The sequence below is a fragment of the Pongo pygmaeus genome, chromosome 1 (assembly GCF_028885625.2).
Source record: "Pongo pygmaeus isolate AG05252 chromosome 1, NHGRI_mPonPyg2-v2.0_pri, whole genome shotgun sequence".
NCBI lineage: Eukaryota > Metazoa > Chordata > Mammalia > Primates > Hominidae > Pongo > Pongo pygmaeus.
In genome coordinates, this window is record NC_072373.2 from 156,106,854 (window position 1) to 156,133,165 (window position 26,312).

General features: G+C 33.4%; 1 protein-coding gene across 4 annotated transcripts in view; it reads left to right on the forward strand.

The window, feature by feature from the left end:
• LRRIQ3 (leucine rich repeats and IQ motif containing 3) overlaps positions 1–26,312 on the forward strand; it is a 175,969-nt gene that overhangs the window by 123,731 nt on the left and 25,926 nt on the right. For all 4 annotated transcript variants that reach the window (XM_054482267.1, XM_054482280.1, XM_054482286.1 and 1 more), the window contains one exon: positions 96–225. In XM_054482267.1, coding sequence (XP_054338242.1) covers positions 96–225 — 130 coding nt within the window. The remainder of the gene's footprint in view (positions 1–95; positions 226–26,312) is intronic.

Below are 26,312 nucleotides of genomic sequence, written 5' to 3' on the forward strand. Positions count from 1 at the left end.
AAATCAATCATGATAATGTATAATTCATGTGAGAACACTTGACGAACTCTAAAACACATGAGATATTATCATTGTCATTGCTTTTATTTTAACAGAATATATATTATCCTGTTGATTTAAAAAATTCCAGTGAACACAGAAAACATGTTTCATCTATTTTATGTGAATTAAAACCAAAAGATCTAGGCATGAAATCAAAAACGTCAAGACATCTCATTCAAAAAGGTTAGTTATATGAATTTTTAATTGTATTTAATAAATATATTTTGATGAAGAGTAAATAATGCAATTAGAAATTGGGCATGTTGATTTGCAAGTATAAATCCAAAAGTCTATGAAATATATGTTGAGACTTCTAGACAAAATATCCATATCTTGGAGCAAATGAAGCCAGACACAAAAGAGTACATGTAATCCGTATATAAAATCTAAAAAATGATAATTATCTTCATAGGGGAGTAGTGACTGGAAGAAATTACAAACAAGCATCTAGGATTTTGATAATATTATTTCTTGATCTGTGTGTTGGTTACATGCTTTGGAAGAATTCATCCAGCTATACACTTGTGATTTGTGCACTTTTCTCTATGTATTCTCTATTCCCATTAAAAATATTACAGCAATGTTAAAAAATCGTATCTTATTCAACATTTTCTAAATATACATATTCAGAAGGTTACTTTATGGATATCAAGAACCTCATTTGGGATAGAAGTCGGGAATTAGGAGAAATTTTTGTTAGGAAGAATCATTGAACTGATAGCTTTGTTACTGTATGGCTATGTCCGTATTGTACCTCCTTCAGGAAATCTGTCAAGTATCAGAATAATTATTACAAATTAGTTAAATTTTATAAATTATTAAATTTCTTTCAGACTTTGGACATCATCATTTTTGTTGAATAAAAATGCAAATTGTCTTATATGATTGCTGATAAAATTTTAATTTTAAATGTGATCTTGTTTTTGTTTTACAAAATTTATTCTGATAAAATTTGTCATGATTAACCTTTTCTTTATCTTTCACAGAAGAATCATAAAATCACTTTTGTAAAATCATTTGAAGATCTTATTTTTCTCAAGGGCTTCTCCTAATTCTTAAACATTCAAATCTTTCTTTTTTAATCCCATGATGGTGTCTTTATCCCGTTTGATTTTCTCTTCTTTGCATATGAATTGGTCAAACTCTGTTAGATCCTCATTGCCAGTGGCTTTATTTCATCAGTTCTCCATTTTACACATGTACTAATTTAATAAAACTATTTAAAAAAAAAAAAAAAAGAATGGACTCTTCAACTGTGTTGAAGGCTAGCTGAAAAGCCTTTGTGTGTGTGGTCTTTTTATTTTGTTTGTTTGTTTGTTTGTTTGTTTGTTTTAAGACAGTCTCACTCTGTCACCTAAGTTTGAGTGCAGTGGAGTGGTTATGGCTCAGTGCACCCTCAACCCCCTGGGATCAAGTGATCCTCCACCTCAGCCTCCTAAATAGCTGGGACTACAGGCATAAGCCACCATGCACAGCTATCTTTTGGATTTTTTGTAGAGATGGAGTTTCACCATGTTGCCCAGGCTGGTCTTGAACTCCTGAGCTCAGGCAATCGCCTGCCTCGGCCTCCCAAAGTGCTGGGATTATAAGCGTGAGCCACCTCGCCTGGCCAAAAGTCTTGGAATATGAAAACTAAATAGTATTTATTGAATCTGGAACATAGATATCAACGGTGGCCTTGACAAAAGCAAATTCAGCGAAGGAGCAGAGATAGGAACCATGTTGGAGAAGGTTAAGAGTGAATGGAAGTAAAGGAGTAAAGACATTGACAATATTTAACACTTTTGAGGTATTTTAAACTTTACAATTTTTATGCTGTCAATAATCTCAAGGCATTGAAAGAAAGAAATCAACCTTCTGAGTATCAAAAATTCTAAATTATGAGCCAAAAGCATTTTTAGTGTTATCAATATTTTGTTATACTTTGAAAATTTATTATATATGTATAAATTATAAAAGAACATTATGGTCAGAATATTCGAATAATCAAAACTTCATACCCAAGGTTAATTTTGGATATAATAAATTCTAGATATTACTCCTGCCTTCTAAGGTAAAGGGAATTTGAGTGCATGACTGTGGATTAAATTTTTTTTCAAAATGGTACAGTCTGCTAATAGGTACCTACTTCTAACTAGGCTAGAGATCTCTTCATAATCAGAGCATAAATGTGAGCATAAATTGCCCCACAATATGGATCATCTCTCAGTAGACCTATTTCCTAGATACTATTACTCCTGAGCACTGATTATTTTTTCTTCCTTGTTCACAAGCCCAAATATGAAGAAATTTAAGAACATGATAAAAACATTAATCTTTCAATTTAAAAAACATATATATATGAGCACAAAAGCATTTTATTTATAATTTTAGGAGGTTCATGGGATCACCAAAGCCCATCTATGGTCCTTAAATTAGTTGATAAGAACAATAATCACATAATTTAGCTAATATACGAGATTTTATACTACCTCTAAAATCTCCAAGAGAAGCTCACCTCAGTAAGCAATGGTTCTGGTATTATCAATTACATATCTTGCACACTTTCGTATCTTCATTCCTTTAGCTATTCCTAAACATTAGACATTATATAAGACTTACTTGAGATATATGTCATGCTTAATGTTTCTGACAGATTATAGATTAATTTGAGTGCTATTCATATCATCTATTACCATAATTCCAACTTTGAGATACCATTCTTAAATACTGATATTTGTGTGGCTAAATATAATGGTGATAATCAAACTACCCTTAAGAGTAATATATGATTTGTTAATTTTTAACTGAAAATAACATGTTATTCTATGTATTTTCTAATCCTTATATTGTTAATATAAGATCAGCCTGAATAATTAATATATTGCTGAGTATTACAAATCCCATATGGGACCATATTATTCCATTTTCTCACCTAGACTTTCAAAGTTGGCAAAATTTTTTAAATATTTATTAGATAAATACACTAATGAAAGGGACCCATGCTATTTGTGCTATAACTACATGTCCCAGTTTGGCCCCAGAGAGTCTCAGTTAGTGCCTGTTGTCCTGGTGTATAACAGTGCCTTTCAGTCTTGAACATGCTCCAGTCTAAATGATATTTTATTGTTATACAAAACATATGTGCCTTACTTTTTCTTCTTCATAAATCAGTTTAACATGATTGGCTTATCAAACTAGAATGACACAAATCAAAGATCTTATCTCAGTATGAAACTATACTAATAACATCAAGGCTACAATCAAGAGACTCAAATGAAACAAGGAGACATCTGGGACATCAAGGGTAGCTTTCTAGATCTTCTCTTCCCTTGGAGAACATGCACTTCTGACCCGGAAAAACGAAGTCTCTAGTGAGGATTATGAGTTTACTTCCAACAGAGGCAAGTGTTTACATTAAAAAATATTTTCATTTTATTTTCCGGAGGGTTGTGTAGTTTATTGACATTTTCCAGGGAACACACCTCACAGACTCTGTGTTTATTTAACAGAAGCAATCCTGGCAGGGCACAGTGGCTCATGCCTGTAATCTCAGAGTTTTGGGAGGCCAAGGTAGGAGGAATACTTGAGGTTTGCAGGTTGCAGTGAGCTATGATCATGCTATTGCACTTTAGCCTGAGTGACACAGTGAGGCCCTGTCTCTAAAAAATTATATAACTATATATAACTGGATAGATAGATGATAGACAATAGTTATATATACATACAAGCAATTTACCTAACAACCTATATATATAACTATAAAATTTATAAGTTTTATATATATATAATGTGTGTATATATATATATATATATATCTTTCAAAGACAAGGAATCAATTATACATATTGATATATATAAACAATCTTTAGCCAGGGACCATCCTGCTGAAGGCATGCAATAGGTAAGGTGTCTTTCTTCTGAAAAATATAATTTCTCTATTTTTTCTGGAGTTCCAGTTGACATGGAGATTAGATTACATCACAGTTTTCTTTTCTTCCTACATACCCTCATTTTGTAAACAAAATGAGTGGATTATTGGACAGATACTTTAACTCCTTCCTCCTGCCCCTTCAACACATTTTGAAATTGAGAGGCATTTTATTATGCTTAGATTTCTTTTTACTAAATCATAAGTTATTACTAAACATGCACACACACACATATATACACACAATTATATATATACATATATATCATTTTCAGGGGTACATATGCAGGTTTATTACATGGGTAAATTATATATCACAGGGGTTTGGTGTACAGATTATTTCCTTACCCAGATAGTAAGCATAGTGCCCAATACATGTTTTTTTGATCCTCTCCCTCTTGCCTCCCTCCACTCTCCAGTAGGGCCCAGTGTCTGTTGCTCCCTTCTTTGTATCCATATGTACTTGATGTTTAGCTCCCACTTATAAGTGAGATCCTGTGGTATTTGATTTTCTGTTCCTGTGTTAGTTCACTCAGGATAATAGCCTCCAGCTCCATCCATCTTGCTGCAAAGAACATTATCTCATTATTTGGGGGGCTGCATAGTATTCCATCTTGTGTATGTACCACATTTTTTTAATACAGTCTACCATTGATGAGCATCTAGGTTGATTACATGTCTTTGCTATTGAGAATAGTGCTGCAATGAACATGTGTGCATGTGTCTTTATGATAGAACAATTTATATTCCTTTGGGTATATGTCCAATAATGGAATTGCTAGGCCAAATAGTAATTCTGCTTTATTTCAGAAGTCACCAAACTGCTTCCCATAATGGGTGAACTAATTTACATTCCCATCAGCAGTGTATAAACCTTTTTTTTCCTCCACAACCTTGTCAGTATCTGTTGTTTTTTGACTTTTTATAATAACCATTCTGACAGATGCGAGATGGCATTTTATTGTGGTTTTGATTTGCATTTCTTTAATGATTAGTGATACTACATAAATATTTTTATTAGCCCTAGGCATTCAAAATTCAACTAGGGCATGTGAAATCCTACTGTCATGGGGCTTTCATATTATTGTAAGGATGATATTACAATTTTCAGTGGAAATTTTGGAAGATTATGAAGTTCAAAGTCTCCATGCACCTACTTGTAACTTGTGACTAAGGATAGATATTATGTTGTCTCATTTATATTATCAAATAAATGGTAAATTACTTGTATGTGATATTTTAGCTGCTGATTGATTTTGTTATAAATATTATCCAGAATTCTTGTTTTATTAATTAGCTAGTTTGTAATAATAGGTGCTTTTATCATCTTTAACTTAAATTAAAGCTATTATTTCTCCTAGCTTCATTTTATAATACTTATCCAAATTTTTTTATTTTTCTCTACAAAAATGATATAACACTGTAGGTCAGACATTTTTAAATAATGCTATACTTCATGAATACCTATTTCATCGGCTGCTGTAAGAGGCATTTTCAGTACTAGAAATTAACATACAAATTTCTTGATTTATACTGAAAAGATGTGGCATACAAGACTAAAATTGAAACCTTAAGTGTGTTCTGTTAGTGATTTTTAACCCTTTATAGTAAGTATAGCTGCAGAATGTGCCAATATTCTATAGCCATTTCAAGGACCATTTATATTTCAGATACAGTTATAAAAAAGTAAATTCAAATACTTTCCAGAAAGTGCCAGCTGCTACATAAAAGATATTTCTGAGAACAAAACTGCTACTTCCTATTCAGCAAAAAAGGTCAAAAGTTTAATTATTTGATGGTCATTGTATCAACCTGCCTGTGATCAGATTTATGCAGTCTTTAGTTATTTTACCTTCATTATATACTTTGTCTTGCTCCAACTCCACTTATATCTGAAATGAAGACTCTAAAGGTGATTTTATGGTTTCCATTGAAACACATTACATTTTCTGCCTCCAACATTTTTCTTCCAAATTCGTCCAATTTATCACATCTTTCTGATTTCAATCCACTTGTGCTTTATGCAATTTTAACAGTGCCTTTTTTTTTACCATTTTCCTAAATTGTTTGGTGGAATGACTGATATAAAATAATATCAACTAGGATATAAAATGATATCAACTAAATTACTCCAGATGAGCAATTAAAGCATACGCATGCATATAAGACTAGAAATCTTTGCCACCAGATGTTAAATTAAAAGCAAACAAGCAAACAAACCAAAAATGTATTTTGTTTTTGTATCTGTGTAATATTTCAAATTGCTTTTAAAATATTTTAAATACTTTTACTACAGAGAACAGAGAGGAAGAAGGTGAAATTTAAATCATATACGTTTCAATTTATTTTGTAATTATAAGCACCAGTGCCATATATTCCATGTGCTCCCCTGCATTGCCCAGCTTCCCATGCAATTATGTAAAAATTATGTGATCAGTCTCTCCACTTGACTGTGAGCAAAAGTAAAAGTGATCACTTCAGAGTGAAAGCAATTAAAAGAATCATTCTATTTCCCTGCTATGCAGATCTTAGAGGCCATATGTTCCATTAATATAGCTGCAAGGTCCTCCTGACCCACACTGGTTCTTAGATGAGAAATAAAGAAATCTTCACTGTACTAAACTGTTGAGATTACAGGGTTTATCTGTGAGGGAAATTAGGATTAATTATGCTATTAAACACAGAAATTAGTATCATAACATAAAACCTAAAATATGGCCTTATCTTTGTGATTAGTTATAAAAGATGAAAAAATTGATATCAGGAGCTGAAAAGATGGCAGTCCAAGTTGTTTAGTAGCAAAGAATTTCCCCATGATAACTTGGAAGGCAAACTATGTGCCTACTAATTTATGTCTCTAAGACAAGAAGCTGGAAGACAGAATATTGATTCTGTGTGTTGGTTGTACTTGACTATGTTTTGCAAGTTACCTTATAGCAAAAAGAGAGCTCAGAAAAGTAGCTGGTTTTCAAGACAAAATAAAAGAAAAAGAAGAGCTCCAAAATTAGGGCCTTGCACATTTGGAAAGCTGTCTGCTTCTAAATCACAAATAGTAAAACAATAAATTTAACAAGTCTTTTAGACAAGGGCGCAAACTTCTTAAGTGAAAATTATGACTCACAGCACAGTTTAGATTAAGCGTATGGGCTTCCCAAATATTATTCCAGATTTATAGTAACTTCCATTAAATTGCTAGAGAGTGAGTTGTGGGAAGAAATTAAGAAAAAAAAAAGCAGATATGAAAACTACATATGACTCCAAAGGAATTTTGACTGTGATCAACCACATATGGAACTCACAGAAGAAAATAGATCAGATATCTATAATTTTAACGGAAAGGTATTACCAGAGATTTTAGCCTAAAATACCTTTGAGCATTCAACACTTAAATATACACTTGATTTCCTCGTCTTCAGCACTAAAAAGTGCACTGAAACAGCTTTTGTAGCCTCTGAGGCAGGCAATTCCCTAATTCTCCACACCTTCAGAAGGCAGGAGAACTCCACACAGAAAGCAGAATCAGGGACTAATTCAGGAACCACCTGTACCTTAAGGTAGGAGAAGTTCACAGAGTGTGTACTTCCACTTGTGGTTAGTCTTTCCCTGTTCCACTTTTGTATATTTAACGTGTATATGAATGGGTGGGGCAGAAGGCAGATGATTTGTCTTTTAATTCATAAGTCTCTGGACTAAAAACTTATCCAGACCTGATTGAGAGATACTGCACACATAGAGATTCTGGACTTGATGGGATTTCAGTTGTCATTTTTTAGGAGTGTGTTCAATGTTTGGGGAAAAGGGATCAAAGGATCTTTGGTGACTTATGGCAATAATTTTGTTCTTACAAAGTATTCTACTTGTTTCTCTACATTTTCTAGCTTTCCTTAAATTTAATTGGGGTGACATAATTTATTACTGGTTAATAAATTCTGGCTCAAAGTAAGTGTGTCACTTCTGGGCTAAGCACACCATTCTCTTTATTTCGTTGCTTTAGCATCCCTAGAGCTAGCTTGTGTTTCAGATGGTCTAGCTATATTACATACGAAGAATGCCCCATCCAGTTTAGGTTTGAATGAGCAAGAAATCAACTTTTGTTAACTATTATGATTTTAGGTTTTGTCTGCCATGGCATCTAGTGTTAATTATCTTGAGTAATATACTAACCATGGTGATGGACTTTTCTTATAATCAAATAGCTATAATAAAAACATGTATTTCGTAAGTAGGCTAGGAAAATTAAGTGAGAGAATGCATGGATAGCACTTGACATAAAGTCTAGCACATGTGTATACTCAATTTTCCAGTAGCACAGAATAATTGTTAATAAATGTTAGCTGCTGCTGCTGCTGATATTGTTATTATTAGGCCTCATATACCCATAGAACTGAAATGTATTGTGAAAAGTAGCTGTGGTTATACCAAAAAAATGTGTCTATTGTATAATATTTTTTGAGAATTTAGAAAGAAAAGAGATAAGAAATGGAAGCCCATAGGGGATTATTAAGTACACATTATGTCAAATAAATCTAATTTTCATTATTATTGGTGTTAAAATAATAACTTATGTAATATTTATATGGGCTATCTTGATTTTTAGAGATCTTTGAATTTAAGAGATTTTCTTAATAATCTTAGGACAAAATAGAAAATATTAAGGTATGGGTACATTTTTACTTTTTTTTTTTTTTTTTTTTTCGAGACGGAGTTTCACTCTTCTTGCCCAGGCTGGAGTGCAATGGCATGATCTTGGCTCACTGTTACCTCTGCCTCCCGGATTCAAGTGATTCTCCAGCCTCAGCCTACCAAGTAGCTGGGATTACAGGCATGCACCACCACACCCAGCTAATTTTGTATTTTTAGTAGAGATGGTGTTTCACTATGTTGGTCAGGTTGGTCTCAAACTCCTCACCTCAGGTGATCCACCCACCTCGGCCTCCCAAAGTGCTGGGATTACAGGCATGAGCCATTGCGCCCTGCCTCAGTTTTTATGTAGTTGAATAATCTTACTTAACAACTATTATAAATGCTTCAATGTTAACCTGAAGTTAGCTTTTTAAGGGGCTATCTCAGGATCATTCTGTTTATTACCATATTAGAATTAGGTACAAACAACATGACTATACATTATATGAGGCCAGAAGAGTGAGCTAATATTTAATAAAAAATAAAATTACAAATATTTAGACTGAAAGAGCTAAACCCGGGAATATAAAATTTTTAACAAATATAAGTCTGCCATTTAAAAAATTCTATTTAAACACAGATTAAACGATATATGATTTAAAGAAAATTCATGTGAAGACATTCAACTTTTAATTGACCTCAAGTTAACTATGGAGGAACAGTGTATTTTGTACCTCTTCAATAGCTGATATATCTTCAGCTTTATGAATTGATGCATCTACAGTGAGATAAAAACCTATTATTTTACTCTGATGTCAGCTCTCCTAGGATTATGATTCACCTTTGACAATGATTATAACTAACAGAAGCTTTTATAGAGAAGGGTAATTATGATGCTAAGGGGACTTGGAATCAAAACAAGGGGAGACTGTTCCTTAATATAAAACTTTCTTAAAGTTAGACCAGCGTAAAATCAAAATGAAATACTTAAGAATTAGTCACTTCCTTCACTGAAGATATGCAGACATAAGCTGGGATAAGCATTTGTTGAGCTTTTTGAATAAGGAAGGCAATAAAAATAATTGGTTTGGTTGTACTAGAAGTCTTCTGTAGTGCCAGCTATCTTGTAATAGTCTGCAGTTCTTTGATTGTAAGTACAGTGAACAAAGTCTTGAAGAAATATATGAGAATATTAAGTAGCCAAATGTAACGGGAGAGCTAGGTGGAGAAAAGAGACAAAAGGGAAAGAAGAATTATTCAAAAAATGGTTACTTTCCAAATTTGATGAAAAACTCTATTCTACACATTTAAGGATATCAACAAACTCCAAATAAGGAAAATACAAAAGTATTTCCATCCAGAAACATTATAATCAAAATATTAAGAACAAAATATAAAGATAGAATTTTGAAAGTAGTAAGATGAAAACAAATAATTACATGCAAGGAACTCCAATGAGAATAATAACTTACTGCTCATCAGATATAATGAGGCCAGAGGCAGTGAGATAACATCAAAATGCTGAAAGAAAAGAAAACTATCAACCAAAATTCTTAAATCCAGAAAGTGTCTTTCAAAAATAAAGGTGAAATAAAGACATTCCAGATGAATGAAGGTGAAATAAAACCATTCCCAGATATATGAAAGCTGAGAGATATCATTGCTAAAAGATGTGCCTTAGAAGGTGTATGAAAGAAAGTTCCATGAGTTGAAAGCAAGTGGCACCAAACAGTATTTCAAATCCACATGAAAAAACAAAGAGTTTTAATAAAGGTCATAAAGTCAGTAATTATAAAACAATGTAATTGCACCTTTCTTCTCCTTTTCTCTTTTAACTTACTTTAGAAACAACTGAATAAAACAATATGTATACATAATTATATTGTTGGCCATATAACATATAGTAATGTAATATATTTGGTAATAACAGCATAAAGGAGGCAGGTGTAACAAAGCTATATTGGAGTAATGAAATGATGTGAGATAACAAGCCTACAGAAAGAAATAGGATAAAAATTGGTAAATAAAAAAGGTAATAACAAGCTCTTTGACTATATATACTTGCTCTCCACTTTTCGTCAGCTTTCTAAATATATATACAGTATAATTACAAAAATATTTTCACCATATATAGACATTATACATTATATATAGTATCTAAATATGCACAAAAGTGGGGAATGACATTTGCAAGAGTAAAGTTTTCATATTTTACTGGAATTTACTGGAAATCTGGTGTCATTTTGATAACTTAAGATACATATCTATTGCAAGCCCTAGAGTGACCCCTGAGAATATGGCTCAAAAATAAAATTAAACAGTCATTAAAATAATTAAAATGGTGCCATAGAAAATATTCACACACCATATCAAGATAAAATTAAATGTGAATTGATAAAGATCCAATCAAAAGACAGATTGCCAGATTTAATTTAAAAACAATCTACCTACATACTTTTTAAAGCAAACACACTTTAAAGTTTCATGTAATTTGAAACTAAAATGATGGAAAATGATATCATGCAAACAGCAATCATCAGAGAACTGGAGGGACTGTATTAATATCAGTCAAAAAAATTAAAATGAAAAAGCAGTGTTGCTAGAAATAAAGAGAGGCATGTCACAATAATGAAAGAGTCAACACTTTAAGAATATATAACAAATATAAAAATATATGCACATAACAACAGAAACCCCAAATTGACAGAAAGCAAAATCTGACAGAACTTAAGAGAGAAACAGACAATGCAACAATAAGAATTGGAGACATTTATACGCCACTTTGAATAAAGAATTCAATAAATGGGTAGAAGATCCAAATGGACCTAGAAGATCTGACCAACAATTTAAAGCAGCCACATTGAGCAAACCACTCATCAATAGCAGAATACACATTCTTCTCAAGTGTGCATGGAATATTTTCCAGTTTAAACCATATACAAGTATACCAGGTTATGAAAAGAATCAAGGAATTTTAAAAGATGGAAATGATACAAAGCATGTTCTTTATTCATTATAAGATTACATTAGAAATGATAGAAGAAAATTTTGAAATCTCACAAATATACAAATACGTGTAAATTAGGAAACACCCTTCCTCGTTTTTTGTTGTTGTTGTTGTTGTTTTTTGGTTTTGGGGTTTTTTGTTTTGTTTTGATTTCTTTTTTTTGTTTTGTTTTGCTTTGGTAGTGGTTGTTATTTTAGGACTACTTGAGTGTCTATTTTATTTAATTGTTTTTACTTTCTATTTTTAACTTCTATTTTAGGTTCAGGGGAACATATGAATGTTTACTACATATATAAATTGTATGTTATGTGGGTTTGGTGTACAGATTATTTCCTCATCCAGGTAATAGGCATAGTACCCAATAGGTAGTTTTTCGCTCCTCACCCTCCTCACACCCACCACCTTCAAGTAGGCCCCAATGTCTGCTGTTCCCTTCATTATATCCATATATACTTGATGTTTAGCTCCCATAAGTGAGATCATGTGGTATTTGGTTTTCTGTTTCTGTGTTAATTTGCTGAGGATAATGGCCTACAGCTCCATCCATGTTACTGCAAAGGACATGATCTCATTCTTTTTCATGGCTGCATGGTATTCCATGTTGTGTATATACCACATTTTCTTTATCTAGTCTACTGTTGATGGACATTAATGTTGATTCTGTGTCTTTGCTACTATGAATAGTGCTGTGATTTCTATTCCTTTGAGTACTCATTCTGTTTTAAGTCCTTTCAGAAATTGTCAAACTGCTTTCTACGATGAGTGAACTAATTTACATTTCCATCAGCAGTGTATAAGCCTTCCCTTTCCTCCACAGCCTTGCCAGCATCTGTTGTTTGTTTGACTTTTTAGTAATAGCCATTCTGACTGGTGTGAGATGGTATCTCACTGTGGTTTTTATTTGCATTACTCTAATGATTAGTGACATTGAGCATTGTTTCATATGCTTGTTGGTCATATATATGTCTTCTTTTGAAAAGTGTCTTTTCATGTTTTTGCCCAATTTTTAGTGGGTTTATTTTTCACTTGTATATTTGTTTAAGTTCCCCATAGGTTTTTGGATGCTAGACCTCTGTTGGATTCACAGTTTGCAAATATTTTCTCCCATTCTGTAGGTTGTCTGTTTACTTTGTTGATAATTTATTTTGCCGTGCAGAAGAAGCTTTTTAATTTAATTAGGTCCCAATGGTCAATTTTATTTTCTTTTGAGAAAAACTCTCACTGTGTCTCCCAGGCTGGAGTGCAGTGGTATGATCTCAGCTCCCTGCAACTTCAGCCTCCCAGGCTCAAGGAATCCTGCCACCTCAGCCTCCCTAGTAGCTGTGACTACAGGCATGTGCCACCAAGCTTGGCTATATTTGTATTATTTATGGAGAGATGGTCTCACTAAGTTATGCAGTCTAGTCTCCAGTTCCTGATCTCAAGAAATTCACTGGACTAGGCCTCCCAAACTGCTGAGACTACTGGTGTAAGCCACCATGCCCAACCTCATTTGTCAAGTTTTGTTTTTGTTGCAATTGCTTTTGCCATCTTGATCATGAAATCTTTGCCTGGTCCCATGTCCAGAATGGTATTTCCTAGTTTACCTTCAGGGTTTTCATGGTTTTAGGTTTTACATTTAAGTCTTTAATATATCTTCAATTGATTTTTGTATATGGTATAAGGAAGTGGTCTAGTTTTCATTTTCTGCAAATGTAGTATAGTTTGAAGTCAGTTAATGTGATGCCTCCAGCTCTGTTCTTTCTGTTTAGGATTGTCTTGACTATTCAGTCTGTATTTTGATTCCATATGAATTTTAAAATATTCTAATTCAATGAAGAATGTCATTGATAATTTGATAAGAATAACATTGAATCTGTTAATTGCTTTGGCCAATATGACCATTTTAACAATATTGATTAACAGTATTGATTCTTCCTATCAATGAACATGGAATGTTTTTCCATTTGTTTGTGTCATTTCTGATTTCTTTGAGCAGTGTTTTATAATTCTTATTAGAGAGATCTTTCACCACCCCAGTTAGCTGTATTCCTACGTATTTCGTTCTTTTTGTGGCTATTGTGAATGGAATTGGATTCTTGATTTGACTCTCAGCATGGATGTTGTTGGCGTATAAGCATGTTATTAATTTTTGTACATTGATTTCATATCCTGAAACTTTGCTGAGGTCATATGTCAGATCAAGTCCTGCCCGTCCACCTCTCTAAGCAGCTTTCCCTGCCAGCTGAAGTGTCCCTGAAAGTTGTGACATCTCCCACTGCCAGAATTCCAGAGGTCTGTGGTGAGAGTGGGATGCTTCTCGCCTGCTAAACTCACCCCTTCCCCAGAAGTCATTGGGGGTCAAAATGAGTTCTAGAAGAAGAAGGAGAAGAAGAAGAAGAAGTGTGACTCAGGTTACTAGAATCAGAAATGAAACAGGGGACATTACCACAAAATTTCCAGAAATAAAAAGGATGATAAAGGAATACAATGAACAATATGCAAAGAAATTTTATGTTAGATGAAATGAACACTTTCCTAGAAGTATAAAAATATGCAAATATTTGAAAATCAATTATATAGCGAATAATTCGAAAATAATTTAAGAATACAATTTTATTTATAATAGCAACAAAAAAAGAATAAAATTTAACAAAGGAATAAATTTAACAAAGGAATAAATTTAACAAAGGAAGTACAGGACTTCTATACTGAAGAATTAAAGTAGATCTAAATAAATGGAAAGACACTCATTTTCTTAAAATGGGTGACTTAAAATTGTTAAGATGATATTACTACTGAAAGCAATCTAGAGATACAAGCAATCCCTGTCAAAATTTCAATGCTTTTTCTTTTCAGAAATGGAAAAGGTGATCCTAAAGTCCACATAGAATGTAGGGGATTTCCAACAATCAAATGACCTTTAAAAATAAAAACAGATTTGAAGAACTCACAGTTCCTGATTTGAAACTTACTGCAAAGCTACAGTAATTAAGACAATGTGAAACTGGCATAGTGAAAGACATTTAGATCAAGGCAATACAATTTTTTGACAAGAGTGCCAAGATAATTTATTGAGGAAAGAATAGTCTTTTCAAAAAATGGTGCTGGGACAGCTATATATATACATTCAAAAATTGATGTTGGATCCCTACATCACACCATGTACAAAAATTAACTTTAAATGGATCATAGATCTAAACATAGGCATTAAAATTATAAATGTGTTAAAAGAAAAGATGGGAGTAAACCTTTATAACCTTAACTTGGGCAATGATTTTTTAGATCTGCCACTAGGAGAATAAGCCAAAAATAATAACAAAAGAAAAAAAAGGAAGCAAATAAATACAGATAGAAAATGAAAGATTGAAACACATCAAAGTTGAAAAAATAAACCACTTAGTGCTTCAGAATATACCATCAAGAAAGTGAAAAGACACTCAGTGAGTAAGTTGCAAATAACATATCTGCTATGGACTTGTACCCGGAAATATTAAAAATCTCTTACAACATCTTTGGCCACCAGGCAATACAAATAAAGAATTTAATGAGATTCTATTTCATACCCATTCAGATGGCTATAATAAAAAACACAGACAGTGCAAAGGGTTGGCAAAGATAAGGAGAAATTGGAAACTTTGTGGATTGCAGATGGATTTCCATACATTGCTGGCTGTAAAATGATACATCAATTTACTTTCTATTTTGTTTATAATTAATACATAATTATACATATTTATGGGGTACAGTATGATGTTTCAATACATGTATACATTGCACAATGATCAATAGCATAATTAGAATATTCATCGCCTCATTTACCATTTCCTTGTGTTAGATACATTAAAAGTCCACTCTTCTAGCTATTTGAAAACATGCAACAAATTGTTGTTGATTATAGTCACTCCCCAGTGCTACACAACACTAGGACTTATTCGTCCTATCTATTTGTGTATCTGTTAACCAACCTCTATTTCCCTTCTCCAACACTCCCCAGCCTCTGGAAACCACTGTTTTATTCTTTACTTCTATGAGATAAACTTTTTTAGCTTCCATATATGCAAGATAACATGTAATATTTGCCTTTCTGTACCTGGCTTATATCACTTAATATAGCATTCTCCAAGCTCATCCATGTTGTAGCGAATGACAGGATTTCATTCCATTTTATTTCTGCATAATATTCCATTGTGTATATATACCACATTTTCATTATCCATTCATCTATTGATGAACAAAGGTTTATTCCATTTCTTGGCTATTGTGAATAGTGCTGCAACAAACATGGGAGTTCAGATGTCTCTGAATACTAATTTCATTTCCTTTGGATGAATACCCAGTAGTGGAACTGCTGGATCATATGATACTTCTATTTTTAGTTTTTTGAGGAACCTCCATACTATTTTCCATAGTCATTGTACTAATGTATGCTCCTACCAACAGTGTATAAGAGTTCTCCATTATCTGCATTCTCACTAGTATTTATTTTTTGGTTTTTTTTTATAATAGCCATTCTAAGAGGGGTGAGGCAATATCTCACTGTGGTTTTGATTTGCATTTTCCTGATGATTGGTGATATTAAGCATTTTGTCATATACCTGCTGGCAAGTTTTATATCTTTTGATAAATATCTAGTCAGGGATTTTGACTATTTTTTAGTTGGGTTGCTTGTCTTTTAGCTATTGAGTTTGAGTTCCCTATGTGTTTTTGATATTAACCCCTTATCACATGTATAGTTTGTGAATATGTTCTCCCATTCTGCTGATTGGTTCCTTTGCTGTGCAGCAGCTTTTCAGTTTGGTGTAATCCCATTTGTCTATTTTTGCTTTTGTTACCTGTGCCTTTGAAGTCTATTTCAAAAAGTCCTTGCCCAGTCCTATGTCATGCAGCATTTCTCTTTTGTTTTCTAGTAGTTTCAAAGTTTCAAGTCTTACATATAAGTCTTTAATGCATTTTGAGTAGATTTTTTATATGGTGAGAGATAGGGGTCTAGTTTCATTCTTCTGCATGTGAATATTTAGTGTTTGCAGCACCATTTATTAAAAAGACTGTCCTTGTTGAATGAGTATTCTTGCCACCTATGTCTAAAATCAGTTGGCTGTGAACATATGAATTTATTTATGGGCTCTCTATTATGTTCCACTGATCTATGTGTCTCCATTTATGCCAGTACCATTCTGCTTTGGTTACTATACCTTTTTAGTATATTTTAATGTCAGGTAGTAAGCTTCCACTACCTGACATTAAAATATACTAAAAAGCTATAGTAACTTATATTCTTTTGGCTCAAAATTGTTTTGGATATTCAGGATCTTATATAATTTGGGGAATTTTTTTCTATTTCTGTGAAGAATGTCGTTAGTATTTTGATAGGAAAAACAATAAATCTGTAGATCACTTTGGGTAGTATATTAGACCATTCTCACACTGCTATAAAGATATTACCTGAAACTGGGTAATCTATAAACAAAAGAGCTTTAATTGACTCACAGTTCTGCATGGCTGGGGAGGCCCCAGGAAACTTACAATCATAGCGAAGGCAAAGGGGAAGCAAGGTACATCTTACATGGTGGCAGGAGATAGAGAGTGAGTGCAGGGGAAGCTGCACTTTTAAACCATCAGATCTTGAGAGAACTTCCTCATTATCATGAGACCAGCATGGGAGAAACCACCTCCATGATCCAATTACATCCCACCATCTCCCTCCCTCAACATGTGGGGGTTACAATTCAAGTTGAGATTTGGGTGGGGACACATATCGGGTAGTATGGACATTTTAACAATACTAATTCTGACAACCCATGAACACAGGATAGTTTTCCATTTATTTTTGTGTTCCTGAAACTATTTCACCAGTATTTTGTAGTTTATATTATAGAAATATTTTCTTTTCATGGTTAAATTTATTTCTAGTTATTTTATTTTTGTAGTTATTGTAAATGGGATTGCATTCTTGATTTATTATTCAGACAGTTCACTATTGGTGTATTAAAACACTACTGATTTTTTAATGTTAATTTTGTGTCTGCAACTTTACTGAATTCATTTATTAGTTCTAAGAGTTTTTTGGTGGCGTCTTCATAGTTTTTTATATGTATGATCATGTCATCTGCAAGGAGGGACAGTTTGACTTTCTCTATTCCAATTTGGATCCCTATTTTCCCTCTTGCCTAATTGCTCTGGCTGCGACTTCTAGTACTATGTTGAATACAAGTGGTGAGAGTGGGCATCCTTATCTTTCTCCAGATCTTAGAGAAAAAGCTTTAAAATTTTTCCCATTGTGTATGATATGAGCTATGGTTTTGTCATATATGGTCTTTACTGTGTTGAAGTATGTTCCTGCTATGTCTAATTTGTTGAGTTTTATTTATTTATTTATTTATTTATTTATTTATTTTTGAGACAGATTCTCACTCTGTCACCCAGGCTGGAGTGCAGTGGCACGATCTCGGCTCACTGCAACCTCCACCTCCCGGGTTGGAGCGATTCTCCTGCCTCAGCCTCCTGAGTAGCTGGGACTACAGGCACCTACCACCACACCCGGCTAAGTTTTTTTGTATTTTTGGTAGAGACGGAGTTTCACCGTGTTAGCCAGGATGGTCTTGATCTCCTGACCTCGTGATCTGCCCACCTCGGCCTCCCAAAGTGCTGGGATTACAGGCGTGAGCCACCGTGCCAGGACTTTGTTCAGTTTTTATCAAGAAAGGGTGTTTAATTTCATGACTGCTTTTCCTGCATCTGATATGGCCACTTTTGAAAAACAGATTGGCAGTCTTCAAACATTAAACAGTTGCCATATGAATCCCTAATTTTATTTCTATCTGTATACCCAAGAGAATCATAAACATATGTCCACATAAAAATTGTATATGAAAGAAGCAGTACTTATAGCAGTTCAAAGGTGGAAACAAATCAAAAAATCAAATAACCATCAACCAGTAAGTAAAAAATGCATTGCCCAGTCCTGGGCATATAATGAATATGTATAATGAATGATATTCAATTACAAAGAGGAATGAAATACTGATATATGTTACAACGTGGATGATTCTTGCAAACATGTTAAATAAGAGAGAAGACACAAAAGGCACATATTTTATGACTCTGTGTATATGAATTGCCCAGAAAATACAAACCTAAAGAGATATAAAATAGTTTTGTAGTTGTCAGGGGCAGAAAAGAGGGGGGAACAAGAAATGACTGCTAATTTAAATATAATTTAAATTAGATACCTGCTTTCTTTGTAGGGTGATGAAAATGTTCTTGAATTAGGTAGTCATGATAGTTGCATTATTCTGTGACAAAGTGTCAGAAAAACACTGAATCATACCCTTTATATGTATGTGTGTATATATATATATAAAGTGTCTATGTATGTATGTGTGCGTATGTGTATGTGTGCATGTGTATGTATGTGCATACATGTCATGATGGTTGTGTTATTCTGTGATAAAAAGTGGCAAAGACCCACTGAATTATACACTTTATATGTATGTGGGTATTTATATAAATTATATTTATATTTACATATTATTTAAAATATATTTAAATTTTATATAATTATATATTTATAATTATACAATTATATAATTCATAATACATAATATAATTATATATTTTATATAATTTATAGTTGTAATTCATAATTGTATTTTAAATTATATTTATAATTGCACATAAATATATACCTATATAAACATACATTAAAATGTGTATGTATGTGTGTATATGTATGTATATATGTATGTATGTGTGTATTTATATGTATGTGTATGTAGGTGTATATATATAAATATTGATTTGTGTTTTCTTCCTTTTTGTAATTAATAAACTTTTAGGACAGTTTTTGTTCATAGCAAAATTGAGCAGAAAGTACAGAGATTTTTCCATAACAGTCTGTTTCAATATACGCACAACCTCTTTCATTATCCACATCCCACACCACATATAATATAGTGGTACAATTGTTACAATAGATGAACTTAAACTGACACATTATTATCTGCAAAAGATCATAATTTACCTTAGGGTTTACTCTTGGTGTACATTCTATGAGTTTTGACAAATGTACAATGACATTTATCCAACATTACGGTATCATTTAGAATCATTTCACTGCCCTAAAAATCCTTTCTGCACTCCTTATTCATCCTGTCCTCCCCACCTTATCCCTGGCTACCACTGATGTTTTTACTATTATTTACAGGTTTACCTGTTCCCACATGTTGTATACCAGTATCTGGAATCATACAGTATGTAGCCTTTTTAGATTGGCTTCTTTCACTCAATAATATGCATTTATTTTTTGTGTTTTTTTTTATGGCTTGATAGCACAAGTCTTTAGCACTGAATAATATTCCATTGTCTGGATATACAAAGGTTTATTTATCCATTCACCTACTAAAGAATATTTGGTAGTTTCCATATTTTGCCAATTATGAATAAAGCTGCTATTAAATATAAATATCCATGTGCAGGCTTTTGTACAGACACAAGTTTTCTAAGTTTTCAATTCATTTTGATGGGTACCAAGGAACATGACAGCTGGATTTTACGGTGAGAATATCTTTGGTTTTGTAAACACTGCCAGTCTTCCAAAGTGGTGGTACCATTTTGCATCCTACCAGCAATGAATGAGAGGTCCTGTTGTTCCATAACCTCATCAGTATTTGGTGTTGTCAATGTTTTGAATTTTGGCCATTCTAGTAGGTGTGTAGTGTTATCTTATGAAGTTGCAATTCTCTAATAACATATGATGTGGAGCATCTTTTTATATACTTTCTTGCTATCTGTATATTTTCTTTAAGGAGGTCTCTTGTCCATTTATTTATTTATTTATTTGCTTTTAGAGACAAGGTCTGGCTCTGTTGCTCAGGCTGGAGTGCAGTGGTGCCATCATATCCTGTTGCAACCTGAAACTCTTTGGCTCAAGCAATCCTCCTGCCTTAGCCCCACAAAGTAGTGAGATTACAGGGGTGAGTCAGTGCACCCAGCCCCTTGCTCATTTTTTCATCTTGTTGTTTATTTTACTATTGAGTTTTAATAACGTTCTTTATCAACTGTGTGTTTTGAAATAGTTTTCTAAGTCTGTGGCTGCTCTCTCATTCTCTGGATAGTCTCTTTTGCAGGGCAGAAATTTTAATTTTAATGAAATCCAGAATAACAGTTATTTCTTTCATGGATCTTTGGTGTTTTTTAAAGAAGTTATTGTCATACTCAAAATTATATAGGATTTCTTCCATTTTCTTCTCTGAGTTTATAGTTTTGCATTTTATATTTAAATCTATGAGCCATTTCAAACTGATTTTTGTCATGGGTGTAAGGTCTATGTCTAGATTAATTTGTTTTTTTGGCATGTGGTGGACCGGTTATTTCATCACCATTTGTTGAAAAGACTGTCTCACTTCATTGTTTTGCCTTTGCTCTTTTCTTAAAGATAATTTGACTATATTTATCACGGGACAGATCTATTTCTGGGCTCTCTACTTTGTTCCATTGATCTATTTGTCAATACTCTTGCCAATACCAAACTGTTTTGATTATTGTAATTGTACACTTTAAAAAGATACATTCTTTGGCATATGAATTTTATCTCAAATAAGATGTTATTTTTAAAAACCAGAAAGAATAGTGAACAAGGAAATTGTTAAATCAAAATTAATTGAAGACTTGAATTAAGATCAAGTGTAAGTAAGATTCCTACAATCTAGAATTTATTTTGTTTTAAAGAAGTCAGATATAATACACATTATGAAACAAAAAGGAAATGCAGATTTAATATATTCCACAGAGAGAAGAGCTCAGAGAGGGATTTGTAATTGTTATATAATAAGAGATTAAGCAAAATTTATTATATCAGATAAAAATAGTAAATCTGTATTGGCTTATAATCTACTCCAATGAATAACCGCTGTCTTCCCAGAGTGTGAGAAAAGCAGTGTGAGAAAGGCTTTTGAGTATATTAGAGATGTCTACCATTATTGAGGACATAAGAAGTTGTAAATCAAAAAATGAAATTGAGAGCTGATTTAAGAAGAACAGCTAAATTTTAAAATTTCTTCCTCAGTGCCAAGCAGATTTCACTCAACCCTCACAGCAAATCTATAAGGTGGGCACTTTCATTCTCCCATTTTATAGATGAAGAAACTATGGCATCGTGAATTTAAGTAACTTTCATGAAGTTACTTTCTGAAATGATAGGATGTGGCATTTCAGACATACAAGTGATTGTGCTCCTGGTCTTTCACCCTAACTACTATCCAACAGTGGCTGTAGCTGTCCAATGGCTCAAAAAAAGAGAAAGTTAGATCCAAAGTACTGTTTCAGTGGACATCGGACTAGTAAGACTTACGTAGTCAGCACGGTCCTGGTGGAACTCACATATTTGGACCTAAGATATCAGGTAGAGAACTTTAGATCTTCAAATTAAGATCCCAATCTTAGAGGAAAAAAAGATTGAAGCGTCACGATCCTTAGAAGATGAAAGAAATGCTAAGCTTGGGAAAAGGGAAAAATATAATTATTAATGGACTGATTCATAGTTATTCAGGAACCTGTAGAAAGTTTGACCTTAATTCTAAGCCAAACTTGCCCACTCTATTTTTTTTCACTCTTTATGGCCAGGTATGAAATTGGTTTAAATATTTTGTTCTACCTAAAATTACCAGACAGGTAGAACTCAGGGTGGAGTGGCGAAGGCAAACTGTATAAAAGGCAAATTTTAAAAGGGAACACATCATAAAGCTGTAATTTACTACCTTAGAATAATGAAACCCCTTATAAAAAACCACATATTGTATGATTGCATTTATAAGACATGTCCAGAATAGGAAAATCTGGCAGACAGAAAGTAGATTAGTGGTTGCTTAAGGTGAGGGAGATGGTAGGAGACAGGGGATAGTGAATGACTCTAATGGGTATGGGGTTTCCGTTTGGGGTGATGAAAATGCTCTAAACCTAGACTGTGGTGATACTTATGGTTGCACAACTCTATAAATGTATTAAAACAATTACATTGTACACTTTAATGATTTAATATACCACTAATATGGGATATTAAGTATATCTCAATATGGATGTTTTTAAAATCATATATAGGCACTTTTAAAGCATGCCAAATGTCAACAACAGGTATGGCTATTTGAGACATTGTCACTAACAGCCACATCATTGCAATGGATACTATTTGTAAGCAGCCTTAATAACTGATAATCAAAAAGCAATGTTTTAAGCAATTTATACATTAATGTGAACGGTACTTATAAATTCATGTTTTAGTGTGTTTTCCTGCTTTAATGTTTATAATGCTCTATTTTCATTTTTGGAAATCAAATAATGGTTGGTGGTTAACATTTAATGTGTTACAATTTTCCCATGTAGAATATAGAGAAATAGGCTCCAGGATAGCACTTCTTTGCAGAATGTCTAATTTTTAGAAATGGATTAAAGATGTAAAGTGAGAGGGGTAAGTCCTGTGCATCTCTGTAACTTTCTATTCTATTACAATAAATCCCCAGTAGAGCTTTATTACATGTGAGATGTAAGATGTTTCATAAACTATATTCTTTATTATAGTGATCTCATACCATATCTTAGATAAGTCATTTATACCAGAGTATATGTGTGTGTGTAATGGGAGAGACTTCATTGAAAACATTTGCTACTAAGAAAATAGGAAGAAATTGCAACCATTGCTATAAGTTAAGTGAAATTTTTGCATCTAGCAAATCAGGAAAAACTCAGTACATGACAGAAGTTTATGCCACTTCTTTCTTCCTTATATCCATTTCATTTTCCTTATTTTCCTGTTCTTTGCTTCACCTAAACTTAAAGCTTATGTATCACATAAGGCTATAAGCTTGTGCAAAGGTGTCAGGCCAGTTTGCTGAGGAAAGCAACTGCTTCAGACCCACTTGTGAGCATTCAAATCACAGCTATACTGATTTTAAATAGGTTTGGACCATTTGTTTCTTCACAGATGGTTCATAAATCTGCAATACATTCAGAAGAATCAAACAAGCTCTGTTGACCACAAATGGTGTTGGCTTCTGTGTTCCTCTGAGTCCTAAAAGATCCGACTATCTGTTCAGAAAACTGAAAGTAAATTGGCTGGTATGATCCAGTTGTTTTCTCTTAAGTTGAGAGGTACATATAAGGTACAAATATAAGAATAATTGCTTTTTAGCAAGCTTTTTCTTTAATACTATATCTAAAACGAGCCATTTTGTTGCCTTTGTGTCAAAAAAATTCAGTTTGTGGAAGTTATGGCTGGAGAAAGGAGAACCTGTACTTCAAGTATTATCTGGTATTATTATTTAAAAAGTATGCAAGGTGGGTGTGATGGCTCACTCCTGTAGTCCCAGCACTTTGGGAGGCCGAGGTGGGCGGATCATGAGGTCGGGAGTTTGAGAGCAGCCTGATCAACATGGTGAAACCCCATCTCTACAAAAAAATACAAAAATTAGCCAGGTGTGGTGGTGTGTGCCTGTAATCCCAGCTACTCAGGAGGCTGAGGCAGGAGAATTGCTTGAATCCGGGAGGCAGAGGTTGCAGCGAGCTGAGATCATGCCATTGCACTCTAGCCTGGGCAACAGAGTGAGACTCCGTCTCAAAAAAAAAAAAAAAAAAGATGCAAAGGTGTCATTTTCCTCAGTTTTAACCTGAGTATTACTAGGAATTATGTAAATGGAAATAAATGGTATTTGTTCAAAATGATTTTATTTTAAGAATAAAATACTTTAAAATGACATTGTATTAGTTAAAGTTTTAAATGATTTTTTAAGATAAACAATTTGAATACGACGTTGAATTAGGAAAATGTTAGTTATGTTTTTAAATATGAAAAGTATGAACTGCAAAACAGTAATACATATAAAAATATTTCTTCTAGCTCACTAAATCTGCTTTTCCTCCAGTTTTTCCCATGTCAGCAAATGGCATCACCATTCACCTGGTTTCTCAAGCCAAAATGCTACCATTCATCTTTGATTTTTTTCTTTCTCACTTCTGCCATCTAAGTTATCAGCAACCCCTTCTGACTATACTTGTAAAACATATGCCAAATCTTTCTACTTCTCTGTGAATTTATTGCTTTCATCTAGGCCCTTCCTATCATAAAATCTTACCTGGGCCACTAGAGTAGCCTCTTAACCAGTCCCCTACTTAGACTTTTATGGTCCACATTCCAATCCATTGCCTTCATGGTAAAACACATACCATATCAGTCCCCTACTTCAATGGCTTCAAATCTCAAAATGAAGTCCAGAACTTTTCTTCTGTGACCTACAATGCCGCATAGAATCTGGCCCCTGCCTTACCTCTGTGAGCGTCTCTAGCACCACTCTCCTGTTACTTAGTGGATTTCAGGTGGCTTTCTCTCTGTATCCCTAACAGGCTAAATGTGCTTCTGTCTACTGCCTTTACATTAGCTTCCCTTTTCTTCTGGAATGTTCATTTTTTCTCCTTGCTTGTTCTTACTTATCTTTTCTCATCTAGGGTTAAATCAGATATCCTCTAAAAACCCATTCCTATTCACCCAATCTAATTACTAGACCCTCTCACTGCCAATTAATTTTTATCAGAGCATTTATTTCTATTTGATATTTTCTTGTTTATAAATTTGTTATCTGTCTTCACTAGAATAGAAGTTTCATGAGCCCTGGGATAGTGCATTTCTTAGTAAATACCTCATGTATTTTGTTTAGAAAAGCGTCTTATACACAACAAACATTCAATTTTATGTATACACTTTTCACACATTATATTATTATTGGACTTCTATATTTAACAAAGAAAACATTTATGAGTAAAGACAGACTGCTAATATTCATGGAAAACAACTCTCAAACACAAAGGAAAACAAAATTTACAGAAAAAATTAAGAACTAAAGAAAGTTTGAATAATAACTTTTATATTTGTGATCCCTGAATATCCGTAGAATTTGCAAGCTACTAAAATATGAATGAATGGATGGAAGGATAGATGAATTAATAGGTGAATGAATCAAAATGATTCTAGGAAGCCAGAAGCTACTTAATCCTTCATTGAGATCATACGTAATTTTAAGTAGCTGCTGGGAGGTTATGGGGGAAATTGGTATCTGTTACGTTAATAACACAATGAAATTGAGATATGAGACCCAAGACTGGACAAATGGTCACATTTTGGACATTCTAGGAACATTATCCTCCCCTCTCCAAATTAGAAGAATTATTGACATGCTAGGATGAATTAAAATTGAAATAAAATGGAAATAAATAACCATCCCAGGGTGATCAATGTCTCTGAGCACTCCTATTATCCATTAATAACACACTAGTTTGCCACAGCATACCAGTTGGGCAACTTTACTTAAAAATTCAGGAGAGGGAACTTCCTTTGTGTTTGTCTGTTCAAGCTGTCATAACAAAATTCCAGACTGGGTGACTTAAAGAACAGAAATTTGTTTTCTTACAATTCTGGAGTCTGAGATCAGGATGCCAACATGGTAAGTTTCTAGTGAGGGCTCTCTGCCTTTTAGAAAACCACCATCTTGCTGTGTCCATATGGCCTTCCTTTGATATGTGTGCATAGTGAGAAGGGAAAGTGAGCTATCTGATATTTCTTCTTATGAGAACACTAACCTGATTCAATCAGGGTTTCACCTTTATGACTGAATTTAACCTTAATCAGTTTCTGAGGGGCCCCACTACCAAATAAAGCCACACTGGGGGTTGGGGCTCTATTTGGGCTGTTATAACAAAATACCATAA